This window comes from Mya arenaria, chromosome 3, assembly GCF_026914265.1.
Source record: "Mya arenaria isolate MELC-2E11 chromosome 3, ASM2691426v1".
NCBI lineage: Eukaryota > Metazoa > Mollusca > Bivalvia > Myida > Myidae > Mya > Mya arenaria.
In genome coordinates, this window is record NC_069124.1 from 36832221 (window position 1) to 36857667 (window position 25447).

The 25447-nt window shown below is 36.6% G+C and overlaps 2 protein-coding genes across 5 annotated transcripts; both read right to left on the minus strand.

The window, feature by feature from the left end:
- Positions 1–712: 712 nt before the first annotated feature.
- On the minus strand, positions 713–25447 carry LOC128228560 (uncharacterized). 4 transcript variants are annotated; one of them, XM_052939939.1, is made up of 7 exons: positions 25238–25447; positions 8616–8745; positions 6543–6666; positions 4781–5122; positions 4301–4405; positions 3878–4051; positions 713–1991 (listed from the first exon to the last, which is right to left on the minus strand). In XM_052939939.1, the coding sequence occupies exons 4-7, from the start codon at positions 5104–5106 to the stop codon at positions 1925–1927; spliced, it is 672 nt and encodes a 223-aa protein (XP_052795899.1). In that variant the 5' UTR covers positions 5107–5122; positions 6543–6666; positions 8616–8745; positions 25238–25447; the 3' UTR covers positions 713–1924. The 4 variants fall into 4 exon arrangements, with proteins under 4 accessions (XP_052795899.1, XP_052795896.1, XP_052795897.1 ...); XM_052939936.1 differs by lacking the exon at positions 25238–25447 and adding an exon at positions 13874–14096; XM_052939937.1 differs by lacking the exon at positions 8616–8745.
- On the minus strand, positions 15768–16352 carry LOC128225992 (uncharacterized). Its single transcript, XM_052935885.1, has one exon. It carries the CDS (start codon positions 16350–16352, stop codon positions 15768–15770), a length of 585 nt encoding a protein of 194 aa, XP_052791845.1.

Consider the following 25447-nt stretch of genomic DNA (forward strand, 5'->3'; position numbering starts at 1 on the left):
CTACCGGGGGGCACAGAGGACCCGTGCTTCCCCCTCCCCAGCTGCCCGGCAAGTTTTATTTTTGGTGCACATCTTTATTGATTTAACTGTACAAATAAGTTGTTTTGTTACAATTTAAATTTTAGCAAATAAACAACTGAACCTGATTAACGTGTTCCGTTATTTATGGTATGCCAATTTCAAAGTATAATATAGTATACGACACGAAGAAGTTCATGAAAATGACATCGGGGCCCGAACATTCGATAAAGATAAATCGGCGCCGCATTTTACACAGACAGCTAATTAAAAGTAAACAAATATGGCTGCATACGGGTAAGTCTACTGTTTTCAGTATATATCCTATAATACAAGAAATATAAATTGAAGGTATTACATATACAAATGTATATGTACAGTAAAACCACAAGATATTTTAACTACTTTTGCGGGCCATTTCCGACTATAAATGCGGATTGCAAGTGTTGTATCAATCATGTGTTTCCGAGACGGACCCTTTTGCCACGTTGCGTGGCGGCTTTTGCAGGAAACACATGGACTATACGTGAATGGAGTAGTATTTGATACACACGGTAAGCATGTATTACGTTGATAGTTTACGTTGCTTTCGTTGTTCAATACATGTATTGTCTTTAAAAAAATTGAGTGAACGTGTTCAATGAAAACATATAAACAGGCAATTTGTCAAATATGAAGACATACATGTATTCTTTTAAAGGTATTTACATGAATAACAGAAAGCACATGCATATACAGAAATAATATTTAACATAATACATCATTCAAACACAGTATACTTCTTTCACAAAACTTATCTACAGCGCACATTCACTTGTACTACTTTGGCAGACACTATGAAGGCACACATTAAGTTTCACGTAAGTTTTATGTTAAGCCTAAGTCACACATTCAGGATGTTTACTGCCGTCCTTGATAGGACCATTCCCGATTAAAATGTGACAAAAGTCTGATCAATATCCTGTGATTCGTGGCTGGAAATTCAAACTTTTTTATTAAAATTTGTAAAAATATTTATTTAATCACGACAACCATCAGATACTGTTCAGGAGGCGTCCCGATCCAGCCGTTTCCAGTAGAATTCGTCCCGATTATCCCGTTCTCAATCCGATTTTGATCCGATTTGTATCTTTGTCATGGTAAAAAACGACCGAATCTGTCCCGACAGCGTCCCGATTCTCCCGAATGCGATCCGACAGAGATCCGACAGTGACCAGACAATGAACCGACGCTGACGGCAAGATCTAGACGCAATCTGGACTCAATCGGCAAGAAACGGCAATGCAAAATTTCTCCAGATCATGCCCGTTCCACAGGACACTGACCAGACAACACAGGACATTGTTACGATTTTGATCCGATACAGCAGAATCTGTCACGACATAGTCACGATTGTAATCCGACTAGACAAAATCGGCTGAGTTTCCCGAATGTTACGGGACGCACCTAACTGTCGGGAGTGCTTGGCCGACCTCTCCGGACCATTCCCGATCCGTAGGACTCTGTTACGAACATATACGACTGCGTTCAGACAATGATAGGACATTCCAGATCATTGAGGATAGTAATCCGACTTTTTCGCTTTTCGTGTCGTAGCGCTGTCTGATCTCAAACGGGAGCCATAATCGGCACTGTGTGAACGCCGCACAACATTAATTGTCAACACGTTTTTTCTTGTTTGGCACAGCCAAATTTCATGTCCGTACATTAATAAATATTTCATCACAATTTTTGTCTGACCACAGTCGTCAAATTCAGGATTCACAGAATTATAATAAAAACATTTTAATCGAATCATCAAAAAATTAAACATATATCACAATTTTCTAAAACGAGTACAATGTAAATCATCGAGTTCAAATATCGTTCGTTATAATTTAACGAACATCACAACACGTTATCTTCTTCAGCCGGTAGGGATGTATTCCTGTGTCTCCTTCATCTCAACGTAAATATTACTCGATTGGCACGCTCTGAAAAATCAACACAAGTGACTTCAAATTCCAAAACACCGACTGGCTAGATGTATGCCTAGATCAAAATTGGTATGTGTTTCGGGTAAACCAATCATACCAATGCTGATCGAGTTCAGTTTTATTCAATGACTTGATTGGCTCCTTTATAGAAGAAAGTAATTGCAAATATAAGTGGAGAAGAAAGGTTCACAAATAAAGTAAAGCATAAGTAAAAAAATGAAATTAATGCACTAGAAAAAGAGGAAATAATATTGTTGAGCCTTTACTCGAACAGGGCATTGCCGAAACAAAACACAAGGCATGTAATTTGAAATGTACTGAGGAGTATAGCTCTCCTTTCCTGGCCTCCAAAGTTTCGTCCCAGACTCGAGGTGCCATACCCGGGAGGTGAGTTTCCAAGAGACGTTTTGAGGTATATGTAAAGCAAAGTAGTGAACAATGTTCTAGTAACATTACAATGACATGGCAAATATCATAGGATGTTATAATATTCGACATAGAAAGAAACCTGAACATCACAAATAGTGTACATGCAGGCGACAATTTGCAAATAATTGTTTATATTGTACATAAGATAAAACAAGGACATTACAATCCCTCATGAGACTTTGTAGTTCATTGAAATATGATGTATGCTCTTCACAACAAATGCGTGCGACATTTTCAGTCAACAGTTTCCATTATTGTCGTTAATGGTACTCCAAGCAATCGTAACGTATGTCTTTTATATAACATGTATAATTTGTTAACAAATGAATGCATCAGATCTGAAGTTGTTTATATTCGTTATTAAGTCACATAATAAGAGAAGTATGCTTACAATCTACAATTACATGTACACGTTGTTCCTGATAAAAAAAAAATGCCACAGCAAAAGTCGCTAAGATGACATGGTCTACACCAAAGTCTGAAAATAATTGACATCATTTGTCTAGAAGAATTCCGTTTCGATATTTAGTATACTATACAAGGCATGTTATGCGTGATGGCACATACATCTGGCAAAACGAAAACTGTACCGACCTTTCTGTCGAACATAAATAATATGCATTTTCTTATGCATATTGCTTTTCGATCTGGGAGTCAAAATATTTTGTATAAAAACGGTAAGTTTAGTCGGTATATTTTATAGCTCAGCCTGTTTACTCCTAGCAATATATTCAACCATATCCGACCATGTTGAGATAGGCAAGCATGAATTACGTTTCACAAGCGGATTTGGATGGGACGCACCTGACGCGTGACCCCTTTAAAATCGTCCAAATTTAGGTGTTATTGCAAAATGGGAGAAAAAAGATATATGCACCATTTCCGAAACAAATTGTCATAACTTTCTAGAAGGAGTAAGTAAAAAAAAAACATGCAAACAGTTCATACCATATACTTTCTGTTCCGAAGGAGGGGCGCGTGTCAACAGTATGCGTTTAGCTATTGAAATTTGTCAAATACAGAGATTACGATCTAAACTTTACCAGATTTGTGTGGGAATGTTTTTATTACATAAAGACATGACAAAGACGGTAAATTATATGTCGACGAACGGAACGTAGATTACAATTCTCGAAGCCTACCCTACATTGTCAGGCTCTACTTAAAGAACTGAAATGGTTTAAAACTGATCGTCCGGTTGTAAATCACGCTGGCCGGGCTACGAACCTTATAGCCTATGAAATGGTCTCAGCCTAGATAATTTGTAACTGAGAAAATAAAAACAACTGTCGGGGTTTTTGTTATTTGCCTTTGCATTTGACAAGTCAAATGTTATTTGTAGATCTCAATATATCCACTTATTATAGTGTTGACTGCAGTGCCAAAAATGCAGAGGCTTGATTTATCAATATTAAGTACTGAAAGATTGGCAGTTACAGAAAAGTTGGTCTTACCGTCGCCGACGACGCCGTTGCGCCTTGCCAACGTTAACACATTGACAATGTGAGGGAACCTCAACCGGAAGGAAGGTTACGGGAGGCCATGTGCTCAATCGTTCGTCCCAAACCAGCATCCAATGGTGACGAAACATCTGCAGACATTCCCCGCGACTACACGTACTGTTTGGTCTGCCAAATATGTTCAAATTTAAAATAAATCATACATATGTGTTTGTTTGATCCTTGTTTCTCTAATGGAATTTTACTATACTACATGACGATGAAGAACTAGTAGGTTAAAAGAGATATAACAGAGCGGCCACGGTGTAATAGTCGGAAAGAAGAATGCCAGGCGTATTGAAGAACACGTAAACACCTAATTTGAAACAGGCTATTTGAAACAGTCAATAAGGAAGTAAAATATATTCTGGTACGTACTTGCAACGTCCTGTTGGTACAAACTGAAAGGCCTTGTCAAAGTGAACGACTTTAAACTCTTGACTGTTTACAGATGTAGTGTTGAATATTTCATATCTGTAGTCTCTAAAGGAAAAATAGAAAACACATTATTATGAAAAAACGCGTTGAGTGATAAAACGGTAGTTTACCAATGCGTACATTTCTGTATATATATGCATAGCTGTTAATGACACTGCAGAATACGTTTTCATCAATAGTATGTTTGATCGCTCTAAACAACTCTTGCTTTGAAAATAGATTTGCACTAAGAGTTTTATTAACAAATACCAACTGTTTCTTAATATATAGATTCAACATTCCGCGGATTTACAAACTGAGTTCAGAGCATCCGAATCAGAAGCAAAATGTAAATGAAGTCAAATGTTTCTGTATTCTTGTTTTTTTAAGTATGAACAAATCATTTAATTGCAAGTTAACAATATTGCAAGGTAAACTTACGTGTAGCAACAACCAGGATTTATAAACTGGTTGATATGTGGCAACGTATTGGCAACGTACGACTGTAGATTTGCTTCTCCAGGATTTTTATGAAGCTTTACAACAGGGAGTTTCGACAAATCATCCCTGCCTACAAACAGCCCTCTGTATGAGTTCATAACCACCTCACGGACTGAGTCTCTCGACTCCCAGTTGGAGCATTGGCAGCCGTACAGCCACCATCTCTGGTGGGTGCATTTGGTGATGGTAACCAAAAGAGCGAACCACACCACACATAACACACTGGGCACGTTTATTGCTTTGTTCATCACACACGTTAAAGACATTATACACTGATTTAATCTAAAAAAAATATTAATCAAAATCATAATCAAAATAAAATACATGAAATAATAATATTCAAAACAATAATAATTATTATTATTATTATTTTATTATTATTTTGATTACAATTAATAATAATAATTATGCGTATATATGCGGCGTCGTATGTTAGTGTACATGTTTATGTATTTGCAATATATTTTTGTAAATTGTGATTTTTTAAATTTATGTATATATAACGTTGCGTACGATGTTGGCGTACATTAGCGTAACCGACGTTATCGTCATTTTTAACCGTTTTAACGTTGCATGGATTACTTGAGGTGTTTTTCGATAGTATGCTATTTTTTTCTGCTCCAGTTTCGAACTTCATCTTAATAGTGGAGATGAAAGTATTTATACATTATTCATTTTAATTTAATTCTAAACAAATAAGCTATGAGTGAATTATATTGCAATGTTCGTATATAATCGTAAACGTAAACATTATTGAGTTTTCAAACGTAACGTCGACATCACATTAATATCAAAGGCTGTGACATCGTGGCTAGATTTTGCAATTTTCAAGTGTTAAATTCAGTTTATATTCAACTTAAGACAAATGCACACCAATTTGTAGTCAATTTTATGTTCTTTTAGACTGCAGTTGCAGCTTTATAAACAAATGCATATTTCTTTAAATATTTCGGCAAGTTACAACTTCGTTAATTTATTTTTTGGCATTTTTTGACACGTGTGACTTCGCGGCTAGATTAAAGTATATTATAATAAACGCTAAAATCAGAGTCAAAATAGGACAAACACTTACTAATTAAAAGGTAGAATTAATGTACTTTTTGTCGACATAAATATTATAGAAAACATACAATAGATAAAAAAAATACAGAAGTTTTAACAAATCTGGTCGCGGGAAAACATAAAATCTTACTTTTTCAACTTGATATGTCTTTCGCTTGCCGTTTTTTACCGGAAATCTTGAACTGCACATGATTAAAACTACGTTATATATAGTTGACGTCACGTCACCGAGTCTTCTTTTTTGGCCGAAAAAAATAATTTTATTAATTTACCAAGCCGCTAAACAATGCGCATTGGTAAATTATGTTACATCTTACTTGACGTTTTTGTGATGTTTTCTATTGTTATATGTCGAATTAAATTTATACTAATTAATAAACCTACATGCAATCCCATTTACTATTTGGGCGACAGTTTTGCCTTTCTTGTCATATAAGAATATCAACAATCGTATTTCTATAACTTTCATGAAGCATTGAGTTGCAAAAAATTAACAAATTCCCGATGTACGCCAACAACGTACGCAACGTCATTATATAAGTAAAAATATATGAGGAAAATAACCAGAAGAAAATCGTAAACATTGTTCGACATTTTCACATTTGTACCTTGTTGTTATTTCTTAAGGACTACAGCATACCTTTGCAAATTCTGGCAAAGAAGTTGGATTTCATGAGTTGGAATTTGGAGATATCCAGATCAAAGAGCTACTGTTCTGTTAGTGTCGCGATGTATTCTATACGCATATTCTTGAACACTGTTATCTGAAATATAACATACAATACACAATGAAGAAACCAAAATGAATTAATAGTTTGTTCGCTGTGTCATGGTTGTATTGTCGCGTCCTCCTAACCTAGATACACTTGTTACAGGCACACTACAGCGTCGATGTGACAAGAATATAAATATTATCTAATTGTTCCATGCTGAAGAGCGCTTGTTTTTTATCTGTTTATGCGTGGATACAATGAAAATGAAAATATTTAAGACTAAAATCTAAATATCCGGCCCATTATAATTTATAAATGTATATTACTAAATGTTATTCACTACGACACACGATCCATCCACTAGTTTCCATCGTTTTAAAATACAACGTCAACATTTGTCCGATTTGTTTTATATTTCTTTCTCAGTAAAACTTTTTACTTATTTTATAATAAATGTCATGCCCCCTTCACATACATGTACATGGATGTTTCTAACGAGTCATTACGGATCGCACAAATTCACTGACCCTTACGATTTGGCTACTTTTACGACCAACTTAAGAGTTGTGTTACGAGGTTTACGAGCTTTTTACGGTTGATTACGAGTTATTACGATGTATTTATGGAAAAATTCCACGATTTGAAACGAGTTGTCACGGATAACTACGAGAACACAAATCGTAAACTAACCGTAACAAAAGGTAACAAATAATTGTTACAAATCGTTTACGTTTTCTTGCGAGAAGTTTACGGATAGCTTCGGATTGTTGCGAGCGATAAACAATACTCTATTGTTACGAGTTTTTTTACGGAAAAATAAATCCGTGGATAAAATTGGTAAGAATATTTTTGACATGTCAAAAAATGCATTTCCTTTCACGGATCCTTCAGAGTGTCTGCGAGTTGTTGCAAGTTTATTACGGATATCAGCGAGTTATTTACGGATGCCTACGAGTCGGCGATCCGTCAGGAGTCGCAAGGAAAGTCCATGTATGTGTAAGGGTGTATTACCATTGACTGATATAGGATATTCGTTTAAGTCTGTCTACTAAGCTTTTTAAGTTTGAAGTGAAGCTAACCCTTCTCATTAAATGTCCAATTGCTGGAAATTAATGTCAAGACAAAGCTCAGTTTAAACGAGAAGCAAACAGTGAATACGTTTCATGACGAGGAAACCTCGTTAGCTTGTGACATAATCGTCTCCCCAAATAATGATAATGTGGAAAAAGGTTGACAAGTGGTTGAGAGGCAACAGGCACAGCCGTTTAGGATAACACCTGTGAAAGTCTTGTTCCAATCACACACACAATGTATTACAAATGTATGTATGAGACGGCTTTAACAATTTGCGGCTAACAATGATTGTCTGAGATTTGAACATCTTTATATTTCATATGATATACGCGTTGCATTATCTCATTCATTTATTTTTCAAAATATCCATTATGAAACATTTATAAAGTTGATTATTTTATAAGAAAGAAACTATGTTCATTTGGGTCTACAACTTTTTCAGCAGGTGATGGCTGCATCTGGTCGTAGAATTATTGAAATCATTTGTCTACTTTGCTTTTATAGGTATGTATCTTCATTTTGATGTAGGGAACGAGTCCTTCTTAATCATTCAGAATTCACTTCATGTCATCTAACTGACTAAGAATACAACCTCATTTGCTGATACATTGTCGACGCAAAATCTGACGCAGTGAGTTTATTTTGCATTTTATGAAAGTTGATAACGTTTCTGTTCTACTGTGTATTTATTTATTCACGAGCGGGTGTCTAATTTGCGTTGGAAGATCGAAGTTTTCGTTGACTGCAGTGCCCCATTTGGTTTTTAATTTGACGACTTAATGAACACGATGCTGGTCATCGTTCAACAATTATTGACCAATAAATAATTGCACATGGTTGTATCCACCAATGGACTATGTTGTGACCTGGCGGCGCGAGTCTCTGTCTCGCCTCATGTTAATTTTATGTTTTTTTATAATACTTACTACTTTGTGAACTGGTGAACCGAGGCTCCGACCGCGTGAAGTAAATTGCACCTGTTTTCTACCTCTATTCCTTTTTTTCTATTTTCAACTTTTAATGTTGACAACTTGCCTCAATCTTCTGTATTAAATCCTGCAATTATGTTCGTATCTTTTACAACTCATTCTTTAAGCTTTTCGGTATTTATAATTATACATACATTTATCAATTAAAGATTCATAAGTAAAGCCAAACAGTTAAATGTCTCTGAAACATCATTATGAGCAAGTGGTGTATTGTTACACCTGGTATATATGCATATAGTCCGTTGACCGACGGAAGGTTAATGTAAAACTGTCACACTGGACGTACGAAGTGGCAAAACTAACACGTGCGGGGGAGAGTGTAGGAGGATGGCATGCCAACATGTTACAGTTGGCCAATGACCTCAATGAATGTGTTGTGACGACAATAAGTTTTCCACTTTTAACACCCTCACTTCTCGACATGATTCCTTTATAGTTTATGTATGTGGTAGAATTGAGAACAAATTTGTAAAGAGTTTTCTTCGAAAAAAATGTAGAATAAGATAAGATATGCATGACCAACTGCCTCCGATTATCCAAAGAACCTCGTGAATTTTATTGATTAAATCTTAAATGTAAATAACAAATAAAAAATGCTGATGTGTTAGAAATCAAATCGTTGCGATGGAAATATACAATGAAAGCAAATGGTGTAGGCGCGACAAGAGTGATTATACTTATTTTTACAATTCTGTTAGCACGCAAAACATTGTAACCGATAAGTTTCTGCCATAACCTGAGAATAGGCAATGTAAATTGGCCAATTTTAATACAATTAGCTAGTTTCACAACAGTAACTGAAAACGTTAGAAAAACCTATATGTACTATGATATAAAATATATTGCTTTCATGTCGCAAGTGTATTGCTAGTGTAAAGTTAATTAAATAAAACCCATTTTGGTTGATGACGTTTGGATCACTTGAAGTGGGTGATGTCTTTTAGTCAAAACATATACATAATTCTAGCGTAATTATCTATAATTATCGACTCCCCTCGATTCCTCGCCAAGATTTATTTGAAAATATTCGGCTTCAAATTCACATCAACGTTACAATCGTATGAACGTATTTAAATCAAGCGATCTATAATTCGCACTTTTTAAACCGCATAACAGCATTCGTCCCATGTTGTAACCCCGGCGCATTAATTATTTTACATGTCATGTCGAAAGGACGATCGGACTATACCTGTACTTAAAATATGTCAAAATAGAAAGTAAGGCATGTTAAAAGCTGCACTCTGACATTTTTGACATTTTTAAGTGTTTGTCTTAGAATCAGTTGATTTTGGTACCAATGCCTTCAATAAAATCATATAAGATAATTCACAATAGAACTGACCTCAATTGTTTTGAAAACTGCCGAAATTTTCATTTTTCTTACAGCGTTAGTAACGCGTTTAGCAATAAAACAGCATTTTTCGAATGTTATTATGTAAAACTGTGATCTGATCTTTTGACAGCAGTCTAGTATCATTGCTTTCAAGACATTTACACAGAAATTGGCTCATTCCAAGACAAAAACATAAAAAAAGTTGTCAAAACGGTCAATCTGTGGGTGTTCAGCTCAGTCAAATTTAGCTTAATTATTGGCAATGCTTTTTATAGTACTTATACTTAGTAGAATCATGAATTAACATTGAACAGCAGGGTATACCGTAAAATAGCAAAGATGTTTTACCTTGACTTTGAGGAGAGCCATAGAAATAAGTACATGCATATTGCATGCCTTTAGATGGCCATGAATGTAGTTGTGTTACCAAATTAAATATGTATAAGAAATTGCTATGTAAAAATCAAGTTCTGAACCCCTCCAGGTTTCAAACAAAGTTAAATCTCAAATATCATTAGTTAAACCTACCCGGTACCGGCATTAGAAGCAAGATGATAATTATGAATGCACATAAAATAAAGAACATCTGTGTCTTAAATGTGTATGCCAAAGATGAAATATTAAGGATAGAGATATCCTAGTATATTTATCTTATTATCAGATTTATAGTGTGGCACATTTTAAATTTTCAGCTTTCACTACAATGACCGACGGGATATTTCCATAGCTGATTTATCATAGAACAGGCCTCATTCCAATAGTACAATCATGTTTTACCAGTAACAAACTGTTACACTTAATTTCCTTATTGACCTCGCATATACATGTATGTAGACCTCGCATATACATGTATGTAGACCTCTCATATACATGTATGTAGACCTCGCATATACATGTATATAGACCTCGCATATACATGTATATAGACCTCGCATATACATGTATGTAGACCTCGCATATACATGTATGTAGACCTCGCATATACATGTATGTAGACCTCTCATATACATGTATGTAGACCTCGCATATACATGTATGTAGACCTCGCATATACATGTATGTAGACCTCTCATATACATGTATGTAGACCTCGCATATACATGTATGTAGACCTCTCATATACATGTATGTAGACCTCTCATATACATGTATGTAGACCTCTCATATACATGTATGTAGACCTCGCATATACATGTATGTAGACCTCGCATATACATGTATGTAGACCTCTCATATACATGTATGTAGACCTCTCATATACATGTATGTAGACCTCTCATATACATGTATGTAGACCTCTCATATACATGTATGTAGACCTTTCATATAGACAGGCTTATACACTGTAGAGCTTGTAAATAGTTTTGACCTGCATATATTGGATGTTCAACCATATGAAATAGTTGTCAAGATGATCAAAATTGTCTTCAGTTTTGAAATTATTCATCAATATTATTTTGAAGTGAAGTTTCTCACGTATTCTGGCTGCATGTATCTACAAGCAGGCAACCCAATTAAAATGTCTGTGCTTAAAACCATGCATTTATAAGTAACACTTAGGAATGAAAATAATATTTAGTATTGTAAAAATGCTTTTTTAACGTAAACTGTCCAACAGAAAGGCGATTACTAATTTCTTAAAAAGAAATACACATTAGTACTTCATGATATACATTTTATATACAGTAATTAAGCTTTATTGATGTATCCAAATTAAATACCTTAAAATGATTGCTTAGCATAGGCCGTAAGGATAAATTTCTTCATTCAATAACTGAATATTCCAAATAAATTCATATTCGACATTTATCACATCTAACATATCATACTTTTCAAATAGTTTAATAAACACACACAGCTGCGTATACGTCGTATTTCATATATAACACTGCCAAACCTACCCTTGGTCTGGTTGGGCAAATATATTTATTATAGAGCGCAGGGGCTGGTCTCACAAAAAACTTAGTACAGGAACTGAATAAAATTGGTCCATATGCGCATTTAATATCAATAGTAATAATAGGCCAGTCCAAGACGGATCCCGACGCACACGTGATTTAAGAACCGTTGAGAAGAAAGAAACGTTGCGTGCAGTAGGTCCAACTTCTCAAAATAATGGATCAGAAATATGCTTTGCTATCCTATGTAAGTTTTGCACTACATGTGTATAAAAATATCCTGTTATCACCCTTTTCGATGACTGGATGTCGGATAAACGTGTTGATATCCTTGGCCGCCGGTAGCGCAGATGAATAAAATGTGATGTGTATAAAGCCTACAATTCTGACCTTAAGCTATAAATCTAGAACTTATTTTCGTTCACACCTTACATTCATTTCCGGATTTCCGGTGAAGCCGCGCTGGAAAATTCCATGCCAAATGCATTTAAAACGCGCAACATTCTTATTTACTGTATGTTTCGTTAAAATAATAATATAGCTTTTCAATAAAGCAAAATAAAATATATACTTATACAAGGCCTTTAATCAGAAAAGAAATAATATAAATAATTATAAAAACGCGATGTTTAGAGGAACTACTTGACTAAATATTTATCTAAAATAACTACGCGTCATGACGACGGTAAACAATGGCACATGCAATTTTCGGTCAAATGAACAGACAATGCATGATTCTGTGTCAATTTTTAAACAAGTGGTGTTTAAGGTATGCAAGAAAAAAACATCTTATCGAATCATATGTTTCCGGAACGGTCGAAAAATCATATCCGCGGGCGCGCTGCGCGTGTCGCTGACTATATTCTGAAGAAAGCATTTTGGTTCTTTTATTTCTTGTGAACGTGCCTGTATTTTCCAAGTGGTTGCCATAATCATTGACTCTTGTTTGATTTTGTTGTGGGTTTTTTTTTTTAAATACAAGACATGACATAATTTGAACTCGACATCCCGTGTTCTTTTTTTTACACGTATTTATGGGTCAGAAGAATTTAAAATCAGTCAAATGCCCTTCTTACTTTGGTATATAATAAAGACCTTAAAATATAATAAAAACATGCGATTATTTAATGTAATATAATTTACGTTATTTTGTACATTATTTTCATGTTTTAAATAAATATATATTCGGATAGATAAAATTCGCCGATAAAAATCTAAATTTTAAAATAGCTTTTGTTGAAGCAGTTCATGACTTAAAAAACAACAACATGTAGATTAAAATATTCGAATATAGGTTAATGCAAGGGTATGCCTAACATGCGTGTATTTTAATAACAACGTTCAAGTACTTGTTTTACATGTAATAAAAAATAGTTAAACTTACATACATATAATTATAGTCCAATTATTTAAAAAGTGTTGTGATTGGTACAATTAAGTTATATTTCGCCTCTGTATGTGTTTATTTACATAATTTTAACTTAATAAATATGCCGATATGCATAAGAAAATTCAATCGACGAATAAACAAAACCATTGTCATAAACGAGATTAACATATTTGAACCTAAAGGAGAGTTTAACAAATATTTAACATACTTGAACCAGTTTTAATGATATAAATTTAAAATATTTAATGTTCGAGGGATAATAAAGTTGAAAAATGTATGATGAAATGAGGACTGGAGCTGCAGTGCGTGTTGAGAACACTTGGTTCAGGGCGAAGCACACACTTATCATTAATAAGTTTTGAAAGTTAATATCGGAACACCCCTTGATTGTGTTTTATCATGAATAGAGGCGCTCTTGCTTAATCAATATATAGTTTATATTACAAAATCAAGATATTTTAAATAACCTTATCTTCTTATTGTGTACACATTACATGTCTTTGAATAGAGCTGACATATAACGTTATGCAACATAATTAAACGTTTTTAAAAATGTTGAACAATGTTTACTTACATTCGCTGTTACTGATTTTCGCGAGATAAACGTCAATATCTGAACTCAAAATGAAAACCGCAATATCCATCTATTTACCAATTGCTATATTTTCACTTTGCAAACGCTTTGTTTGGCAAGACAAAGCAACAAGTGGTTATTACGAGCCCTTACACGATGCTAGATACACAGGATGACAGATCCATACCAACCAGCCATAATGTGCCTCGTTTATACCAACTAGGTCCAGCCAATATCAGGAATGACAAATCATCATGCCTGTGGCTGCTCGAATCTGAATTTGTGAAATATGTCACTCCCGACTGGGTTTGCAATTTTTTATCACATTTTTTTTGTATTTATTAACATGAATATTGTGTGGCCAACAGGTTCGAATGCATAAGTTACCTGTAATTAAGGCCAGACATTAAATAAATGAAATGAAAAACAAGGATATCTCTAGATGAATGGTAAAAGGTTCATAGCTCAATTAAGTATACGTATTTAACAAAAACGCTTGAAAACAGTCTTTGAAATAAAGACAAAATGCGCCGAGATTGTTGTCAACGTAAATGCACGTTTGCACACACTTTTGTTACAAAAAGCAACGAATTAATATAATTATTTCAACCGTTTTATATCATACGTTTTGTATAAGCCAAACACCTGGTATGATTCTGTACGAAAGCCAAGTATGTCTAGCCATGAACACGTATCCATCAGAATCAGTTTACGCCTTGTAACGCTAAGTTATTACTTACGTTATTACTTTGATAGACATTTAATTAAATATTTAAAGCACTAAGCACCTGTTATATGAAGGATAATGATGAGTAATTACAAACCACTGCTTTACTCTTATAATATTATATATTAATAATTTTCTGACTTTTTATATCCGTCGGTAAATTAGTATGCGGAACCAGTCGTAAAGAGCAGCCGAACGTGATCGTGTCCAAGGTTTACTACATTTGTTTTTGCTTTATCATGCTATTATGATATCTATGTAGTTTTTCGTCCTAAATGAAACTAATCGTTTAAGTACTTACTGTTTGTGTTGTGTTTCCAAGTGTCGGAGATGTCCGAAGTTTTTTTAAGTTCAAGACGTTTTTATGCTCATATGTAAGAAATCGAAATGCACTGATCCAGTCTTTTCAAGTTGTTCTATTTCAATATTTGTAATTAGTAAAATGTTAATTTTTTGCATCATCATGGGATTGCAATTTTTCTCTTCATTTTCATTTGATGTTTAACTATGAAATACGTACAGTCACTACATAATTTTAACATGCTGTTGAACATCCCTTTGTCATTTCAATAATACATGGACAAGGTATCCTATTGTTTTAATAAAACACAGAATATTTTGCCGTTTTCATTGGCTTACGTAAAATATAAACACTGTTAATTGTTTTTCATTTGAAGTTTCAACATATGTTAAATCGATACTTTCCTTCTAAAACAAAACTGTTTCAAACAATTTATCTTGAAAGAAACACATGTTCCAGATATGAACGGACCATTACACACACTGAAGTATGGTATATTAACGTTATGTTATACATAATGAATATAGGGGTTGCGAAAATAGAGGGACACGTTTCAGTTGCAGTTCGTTTTGAAAGCTTTTCGCGACATTTCACCTTAAACTTGTACTTGTAGGCTCGATGATACTTGAAAAACTTACTTCCCATGTGTTATTGTACATGTCATTCCAAACCTGTACAATGAACACATACCACAATGAAGTGCACACAAATATTCAACACGTGCACAGTTGAAACTACAACAGGAGACTAGCAAACAACTGGGCACAGCCTGAATGATGCTTTTTTTAAATATATTTAATCAATGAATGTTGGCTCTATCGCCTTTGAAATATAAATGAAAATAATGGGGTTCACGGGAAGTGGGGTCAAACCGATCTTAGTAGCATCAAAACTAATACGGACAAGCTTAGAAACACGATGATAGTGTCAACGTCCACGATAATAGTATCAACGTCCACGAAGAAAGTGTCAACGTCCACGACGATAGTGTAAACGTCCACGATGAGAGTGTCAATGTCCACGATGCTAGTGTCAATGTCCACGATGATAGTGTCAACGTCAACGACGATAGTGTCAACGTCCACGATGATAGTGTCAACGTCCAAGACGATAGTGTCAACGTCCACGATAAAAGTGTCAACGTCCACGACGATAGTGTCAACGTCCACGATGAGAGTGTCAACGTCGACGATGATAGTGTCAACGTCCGTGATGATAGTGTCAAGGACCAAGATGATAGTGTCAACGTCAACGACGATAATGTCAACGTCCATGATGATAGTGTCAACGTCCTCGACGATAGTGTCAACGTCCACGATGATAGTGTCAATGTCCATGACGATAGTGTCAACGTCCACGATGAAAGTGTCAACGTCCACGACGATAGTGTCAACGTCCAGTGTCAACGTCCACGATGATAGTGTCAACGTCCACGACGATAGTGTCAACATCCACGATGATAGTGTCAACGTCCACGACGAAAGAGTCAACGTCAACGACGAAAGTGTCAAGATCCACGACGATAGTGTCAACGTCCACGATGATAGTTTTAACGTCCACGATGATAGTGTCAACGTCCACGACGATAGTGTCAATGTCCACGATGATAGTGTCAACGTCCACGACGATGGTGTCAACGTCCAAGATGATAGTGTCAACGTCCACGATGATAGTGTCAACGTCCACGACGATGGTGTCAACGTCCACAATGATAGTGTCAACGTCCAGAATGATAGTGTCAACGTCCACGATGATAGTGTTAACGTCCACGACGATAGTGTCAACGTCCAGTGTCAACGTCCACGATGATAATGTCAACGTCCACGATGATATTGTCAACGTCCACGACGATAGTGTCAACGTCCACGATGAAAGTGTCAACGTCAACGACGATTGCAACGTCCACGATGATAGTGTCAACGTCCACGATGATAATGTCAACGTCCACGATGAAAGTGTCAACGTCCACGACGATAGTGTCAACATCCACGATGATAGTGCCAACGTCCACGATGATAGTGTCAACGTCCACGATGATAGTGTCAACATCCACGATGGAAGTGTCAACGTCCGCGACGAAAGTGTCAACGTCCACAATGATAGTGTCAACGTCCACAACGATAGTGTCAATGTCCAGGATGATAGTGTCAACGTTCACGATGATAGTGTCAACGTCCACGATGAAAGTGTCAACGTCCAAGACGATAGTGTCAACGTCCAGTGTCAACGTCCACGATGATAGTGTCAACGTCGACGACGATAGTGTCAACATCCTCGATGTAGTAGCAGTAGTAGCAGTAGCAGTATCAGAAGAAGTAGCAGTGGTAGAAGTAGTAGTAGTAGTAGTAGCAGTAGTAGTAGTATTAGTGGTAGTGGTAGAAGTGGAAGTTGTTGTTGATGTTGTTGTTGTTGTTGGTGGTGGTGGTGGTGGTACCGGTAGTGGAGATGGTAGTTGGTAGTGGTAGTGGTGCCACCCATTCGTGTATCTTTACATTGCCACCACTCGTGTATCTAGACATTGCCACCACTCGTGTATCTAGACATTGCCACCACTCGTGTATCAGGACATTACCACCACTCGTGTATCTAGACATTGCCACCCCTCGTGTATCTAGACATTGCCACCACTCGTGTATCTAGACATTGCCACAACTCGTGTATCTAGACATTGCCACCACTCGTGTATCTGGACTGCCACCACTCGTGTATCTGGACATTACCACCACTCGTGTATCTTGACATCACTCGTATATCTAGACATTGCCACCACTCGTGTATCTGGACATTGCCACCCCTCGTGTATCTAGACATTGCCACCACTCGTGTATCTGGACATTGCCACCACTCGTGTATCTGGACATTGCCACATCTCGTGTATCTAGACATTGCCACTACTCGTGTATCTTGACATTGCCACCACTCGTGTATCTGGACATTGCCACCACTCGTGTATCTGGACATTGCCACATCTCGTGTATGTAGACATTGCCACCACTCGTGTATCTTGACATTGCCACCACTCGTGTACCTGGACATTGCCACCACTCGTGTATCTAGACATTGCTATTACTCGTGTATCTAGACATTGCCACCACTCGTGTATCTGGACATTGCCACCACTCGTGTATCTAGACATTGCCACCACTCGTGTAACTGGACATTGCCACCACTCGTGTATCTGGACATTGCCACCACTCGTGTATTTAGACATCACTCGTGTATTTGGACATAACCACCACTCATGTATCTGGACATTGCTATCATTCGTGTATTTAGACATTGCCACCACTCGTGTATCTGGACATTGCCACCACTCGTGTATCTAGACATCACTCGTGTATCTTGACATTGCCACCACTCGTGTATCTGGACATTGCCTTCACTCGTGTATCTAGACATTGCCACCACTCGTGTAACTGGACATTGCCACCACTCGTGTATCTAGACATTGCCACCACTCGTGTATCTGGACATTGCCACCCCTCGTGTATCTAGACATTGCCACCACTCGTGTAACTGGACATTGCCACCACTCGTGTATCTAGACATTGCCATCACTCGTGTATCCGGACATTGCCACCACTCGTGTATCTAGACATTGCCACCACTCGTGTATCTAGACATTGCCACCACTCGTGTATCTGGACATTGCCACCACTCGTGTAACTAGACATTGCCACCACTCGTGTATAATTGTAAAGGAGAACGGTAATCAAATTGACAGTGAGTATTACGTGGTTAAAACGAGGTTAACACTTGTCAAGAGTGCGATCAAGTATTTTGGCTTTATTAAGACAGTGTTAGTTTTGAGGTAAAAAAGTTTATGGCATCGTTATACAAGAAATGACATGCATTTCGTTGGTCGTTAAAACGTCGTTTATATTAATTCTTTCGTCAGATGGTTCACTCAGATCAAAGTGACTCAAGAGTTCAGAGTAATAAAGATTTACTCATCATAATTGTATCCCAACACTTCAAAGAACTCACTTTGTAACACCCTATGTATCTCTGTTAAATGAAGGCTGCAACATTATGTCATAGCATTCATTAAGTATGAAAAACAGGGATTAACACTTTATAAGAATAGACTAGCTCAAAGCGTCAGCTGTATGTTTTATATGAAACTTTTGTTTCAAGGTGTCTAACCCACAAATAAGCCAGTTAGCTGATCACTTACAAGTAAAATATAAAAGATCTAAAAATACGTTATATATAAAGTATTACAGAGCGTAAATTTATTGTTTATCTCAACTAAAGGAGGACGAAAAATTACAAAATTTGATATCGTAAATGGGAAAAAGCGTACGAATACTGTTATCTTTGGTATATTTTGTACGTATTTTTTTATTTTGAACTTATTACATTTCAAATGATAACAAAAATGATCACCAAACATACGAAAATCACATAATTGAGTACGTTTATATCATAATAAACCAATACCCACACAGCCCCCAACCTCTTGGAAGGGAAACTGCAGGCACCAGACCACCATCACCCTCAAATTGTTTACAGCATGATGGAAACTTCCAAGGGGAAGCACAACATCACAATGTCTATGATCCTATACACTGTATGTTAAGTTATGGTGCCTGGTAAATACATATCATTTTGTATCGTTTGAAAGGGCTGTTGGTGCTAAAAGATAAATGTATAAAACAACACCAAAAATAATATATCTATAAAGCTTTTTTGCCTTCAAAGATTGCAGCTGAAGTAATACTTTAACAAGTTAATGTTTAATTTTCTTTTGTTTATTTATTTTGAATATAAGTAATCAGTCATCAAATACTTTTCAAGTGATACAAAAATTACATTGGGTCACTTGGGATCAACATTGGACATTGTGGTTCATTGAGCTATCAAAGAGCTAGATTATTTGTGAGTCGAATTCCTGAAAGACATACAGATCCAGATCCCAAACGAAAAACAAATACTGGATCAAACATTTAAATGTTTTTGGCAATGTTATTACTCTCTCTTGATTTTTTTTAACAAAATAACGTTTTACTGAATGTTCTCGCCTTATGATTGACTATGTTGAAGACCAATGCCAACCATAAAAAAATGAATCAAATATATGTAAGGTTAAACAACATAAACCGCTGGCTTCTGAGAAGTGCACGAGACATAAACCGTGAGCTTATGAACTTGTACGAGACATAAACCATGAGCTTATAAACTTGTACGGGACATAAACCGTGAGCTTATGATACTTGTACGAGTCATAAACCGTGAGCTTATGAACTTGTACGAGACATAAACAGTGAGCTGATGAACTTGTACGGGACATTAACCGTGAGCTTATGAACTTGTACGGGACATTAACCGTGAGCTTATGAACTTGTTCGAGACATTAACCGTCAACTTATGAACTTGTGCGGGACATTAACCGTGAGCTTATGAACTTGTACGAGACATAAACCGTGAGCTTATGAACTTGTACGGGACATAAACCGTGAGCTGATGTACTTGTACGAGACAAATACCGTGAGCTTATGAACTTGTACGATACATTAACCGTGAGCTTATGAACTTGTACGAGACATATACCGTTAGCTTATGAAGTTGTAAAAGACATAAACCGTGAGCTTATGAACTTGTACGGGACATATACCGTGAGCTTATGAACTTGTATGAGACATATACAGTGAGCTTATGAACTTGTACGAGACATAAACCGTGAGTGATAAACTTGTACGAGACATATACAGCGAGCTGGTGAACGTGTACGAGACATATATCGTGAGCTTATGAGACTTGTACGAGACAACATCGTGAGCTTGTGAACTTGTATGAGACATATACCGTGAGCTTATGAACTTGTACGGGACATATACCGTGAGCTTATCAACTTGTACGAGACATATACCGTGAGCTTATGAACTTGTACGAGACATATACCATGAGCTTATGAACTTGTACGAGACATATACCTTACCCTAGAACTTGTACGGGACATATACCGTGAGCTTATGAACTTGTATGAGACATATACCGTGAGCTTATGTACTTGTACGAGACATATACCGTGAGCTTATGAACTTGTACTAGATATATACCGTGAGCTTATGAACTTGTACGAGACATATACCGTGAGCTTATGAACTTGTACGATACATATACCACGAGTTGATGAACTTTTACGATACATATACCACGAGTTGATGAACTTTTACGAGACATATACCGTGAGCTTATGAACTTGTACGAGACATATACCGTGAGCTTCTGAACTTGTACGAGACATTAACCGTGAGCTTATGAACTTGTACGAGACATATACCGTGAGCTTAAGAACTTGTACGAGACATATACTGTGAGCTTCTGAACTTGTAAGAGACATGTTCCGTGAGCTTATGAACTTGTACGAGACATATACCGTGAGCTTATGAACTTGTACGATACATATACCACGAGTTGATGAACTTTTACGAGACATATATCGTGAGCTTATGAAACTTGTACGAGACATATATTGTGAGCTGATGAACTTGTACGAGACATATATCGTAAGCTGATGAACTTGTACGAGACATATACTGTGAGCTTATAATACTTGTACGAGATAACATCGTTAGCTTATGATACTTGTACGAGTGGTTTATCGTAAGCATATGAACTTGTACGAGAAATATACCGTGAGGTTTTGAAACTTGTACGAGACACATACCGTCACTTTATGAAACTTGTACGAGATAACATCGTTAGCTTATGATACTTGTACGAGATGTTTATCGTAAGCTTATGAACTTGTACGAGAAATATACCGTGAGCTTGTGAAACTTGCATGAGACATATATCGTGAGCTGATGAACTTGTATGAGATATATACCGTGAGCTTACGGATTGGTACGGGACATATACCGTGAGCTTATGAACTTGTATGAAACAAAACCGTGAGCTTATGAACTTGTACGAGACATATACCGTGAGCTTGTGAACTTTTACGAGACATATATAGCGAGCTGATGAACGTGTACGAGACATTTATCGTAAGCTTATGAAACGTGTACGAGACAGATATCGTGAGCTTATGAACTTGTACGGGACATATATCGTAAGCTTATGAACTTGTACGACACATAAGCCGTGAGCTTATGAACTTGTACGATACATATACCGTGAGCTTCTGAACTTGTACGAGACATATACCGTGAGCTTATGAACTTGTACGACACATAAACCGTGAGCTTATGAGCTTGTACGAGACATATACCGTGAGCTTCTGAACTTGTACGAGACATAAACCGTGAGCTTATGAACTTGTACGAGACATATACCGTGAGCTTATGAACTTGTACGGGACATATATTGTGAGTTTATGAACTTGTACGACACATAAACCGTGAGCTTATGAACTTGTACGAGACATATACCGTGGGCTTCTGAACTTGTACGAGACACAAACCGTGAGTTTCTGAACTTTTACGAGACATATACCGTGTGCTTATGAACTTGTACGAGACATATACCGTGAGCTTATGAACTTGTACGATACATATACCACGATTTGATGAACTTTTACGAGACATAAACTGTGAGCTTATGAACTTGTACGAGACATATACCGTGAGCTTATGACCTTGTACGGGACATATATCGTGAGCTTATGAACTTGTACGACACATACCGTGAGCTTATGAACTTGCACGATACATATACCGTGAGCTAAAGAACTTGTACGATACATATACCACGAGTTGATGAACTTTTACGAGACATATACCGTGAGTTTATGAACTTGTACTAGATATAAACCGTGAGCTTATGAACTTGTACGAGACATATACCGTGAGCTTATGAACTTGTACGATACATATACCACGCGTTGGTGAACGTTTACGATACATATACCACGAGTTGATGAACGTTTACGAGACATAAACCGTGAGCTTCTGAACTTGTACGAGACATTAACCGTGAGCTTATGAACTTGTGCGAGACATATACCGTGAGCTTAAGAACTTGTACGAGACATATACCGTGAGCTTAAGAACTTGTACGAGACATATACTGTGAGCTTCTGAACTTGTAAGAGACATGTTCCGTGAGCTTATGAACTTGTGCGAGACATATACCGTGAGCTTATGAACTTGTACGAGATATATACCACGAGTTGATGAACTTTTACGAGACATATATCGTGAGCTTATGAAACTTGTACGAGACATATATTGTGAGCTGATGAACTTGTACGAGACATATATCGTAAGCTGATGAACTTGTACGAGACATATACTGTGAGCTTATAATACTTGTACGAGATAACATCGTTAGCTTATGATACCTGTACGAGTTGTTTATCGTAAGCATATGAACTTGTACGAGAAATATACCGTGAGCTTTTGAAACTTGTACGAGACATATACCGTCACTTTATGAAACTTGTACGAGATAACATCGTTAGCTTATGATACTTGTACGAGATGTTTATCGTAAGCTTATGAACTTGTACGAGAAATATACCGTGAGCTTGTGAAACTTGCATGAGACATATATCGTGAGCTGATGAACTTGTATGAGATATATACCGTGAGCTTACGGATTGGTACGGGACATATACCGTGAGCTTATGAACTTGTATGAAACAAAACCGTGAGCTTATGAACTTGTACGAGACATATACCGTGAGCTTATGAACTTTTACGAGACATATATAGCGAGCTGATGAACGTGTACGAGACATTTATCGTAAGCTTATGAAACGTGTACGAGACAGATATCGTGAGCTTATGAACTTGTACGGGACATATATCGTAAGCTTATGAACTTGTACGACACATAAGCCGTGAGCTTATGAACTTGTACGAGACATATATCGTGAGCTTCTGGACTTGTACGAGACATATACCGTGAGCTTATGAACTTGTACGAGACATATACCGTGAGCTTATGAACTTGTACGAGACATATACCGTGATCTTGTGAACTTTTACGAGACATATATAGCGAGCTGATGAACGTGTACGAGACATTTATCGTAAGCTTATGAAACGTGTACGAGACAGATATCGTGAGCTTATGAACTTGTACGGGACATATATCGTGAGCTTATGAACTTGTACGACACATAAACTGTGAGCTTATGAACTTGTACGAGACATACACCGTGAGCTTCTGAACTTGTACGAGACATAAACCGTGAGCTTCTGAACTTTTACGAGACATATACCGTGAGCTTATGAACTTGTTCGAGACATATACCGTGATCTTATGAACTTGTACAATACATATACCACGAGTTGATGAACTTTAACGAGACATATACCGTGAGCTTATGAAACTTGTACGAGACATATATCGTGAGCTGATGAACTTGTACGAGACATATACTGTGAGCTGATGATACTTGTACGAGATAACATCGTTAGCTTATGATACTTGCACGAGATGTTTATCGTAAGCTTATGAACTTGTACGAGAAATATACCGTCACTTTATGAAACTTGCACGAGACATATACCGTGGGCTTCTGAACTTGTACGAGACACAAACCGTGAGCTTCTGAACTTTTACGAGACATATACCGTGTGCTTATGAACTTGTACGATACATATACCACGATTTGATGAACTTTTACGAGACATAAACTGTGAGCTTCTGAACTTGTACGAGACATATACCGTGAGCTTATGAACTTGTACGGGACATATATCGTGAGCTTTTGAACTTGTACGACACATAAACTGTGAGCTTATGAACTTGTACGAGACATATACCGTGAGCTTCTGAACTTGTACGAGACATAAACCGTGAGCTTCTGAACTTGTACGAGGCATATACCGTGAGCTTATGAACTTGTTCGAGACATATACCGTGATCTTATGAACTTGTACAATACATATACCACGAGTTGATGAACTTTTACGAGACATATATCGTGAGCTTATGAAACTTGTACGAGACATATACCGTGAGCTTATGAACTTGTTCGAGACATATACCGTGATCTTATGAACTTGTACAATACATATACCACGAGTTGATGAACTTTTACGAGACATATATCGTGAGCTTATGAAACTTTTACGAGACATATAGCGTGAGCTTATGAAACTTGTACGAGACATATATCGTGAGCTGATGAACTTGTACGAGACATATAATCTGAGCTTATGATACTTGTACGAGATAACATCGTTAGCTTATGATACTTCTACGAGATGTTTATCGTAAGCTTATGAACTTGTACGAGAAATATACCGTCACTTTATGAAACTTGTACGAGATATATACCGTTAGCTTATAAAACTTGTACTTGACATATACCGCGAGCTTATGAAACTTGTACGAGACATAAACCGTGAGCTTATTAAACCTTAAGAAGACATACCTGCATAGGAGTGCTTAAATCCTCCAAGTAACGTTTTTTACTCGTGCACGCTTTCTTAAAACTTCACATGTTTGCCATCATTGTCAGTAATGCACAATACTACAAAATACTTTTGAATATTATTTTCATAAGAACAATAAATAAATATCATGTGTAAACTGTATAGATACATACACAAAGTATATGATCACATTGTTGTAATGTTACCAA

Excerpts from the sequence above, each read along its gene's own strand:
- LOC128228560 (XM_052939937.1), bottom strand. The coding sequence starts at position 5,106 with ATGTCTTTAACGTGTGTGATGAACAAAGCAATAAACGTGCCCAGTGTG. Across the intron at positions 4,052-4,300 it reads GTACCAACAGGACGTTGCAA|ACCAAACAGTACGTGTAGTC; the intron begins GTACGTACCAGA and ends CATATTTGGCAG. Across the intron at positions 1,992-3,877 it reads CAACGGCGTCGTCGGCGACG|AGCGTGCCAATCGAGTAATA; the intron begins GTAAGACCAACT and ends TTGATTTTTCAG.
- LOC128225992 (XM_052935885.1), bottom strand. The coding sequence starts at position 16,352 with ATGTTGACACTATCGTCGTGGACGTTGACACTATCATCGTGGACGTTG.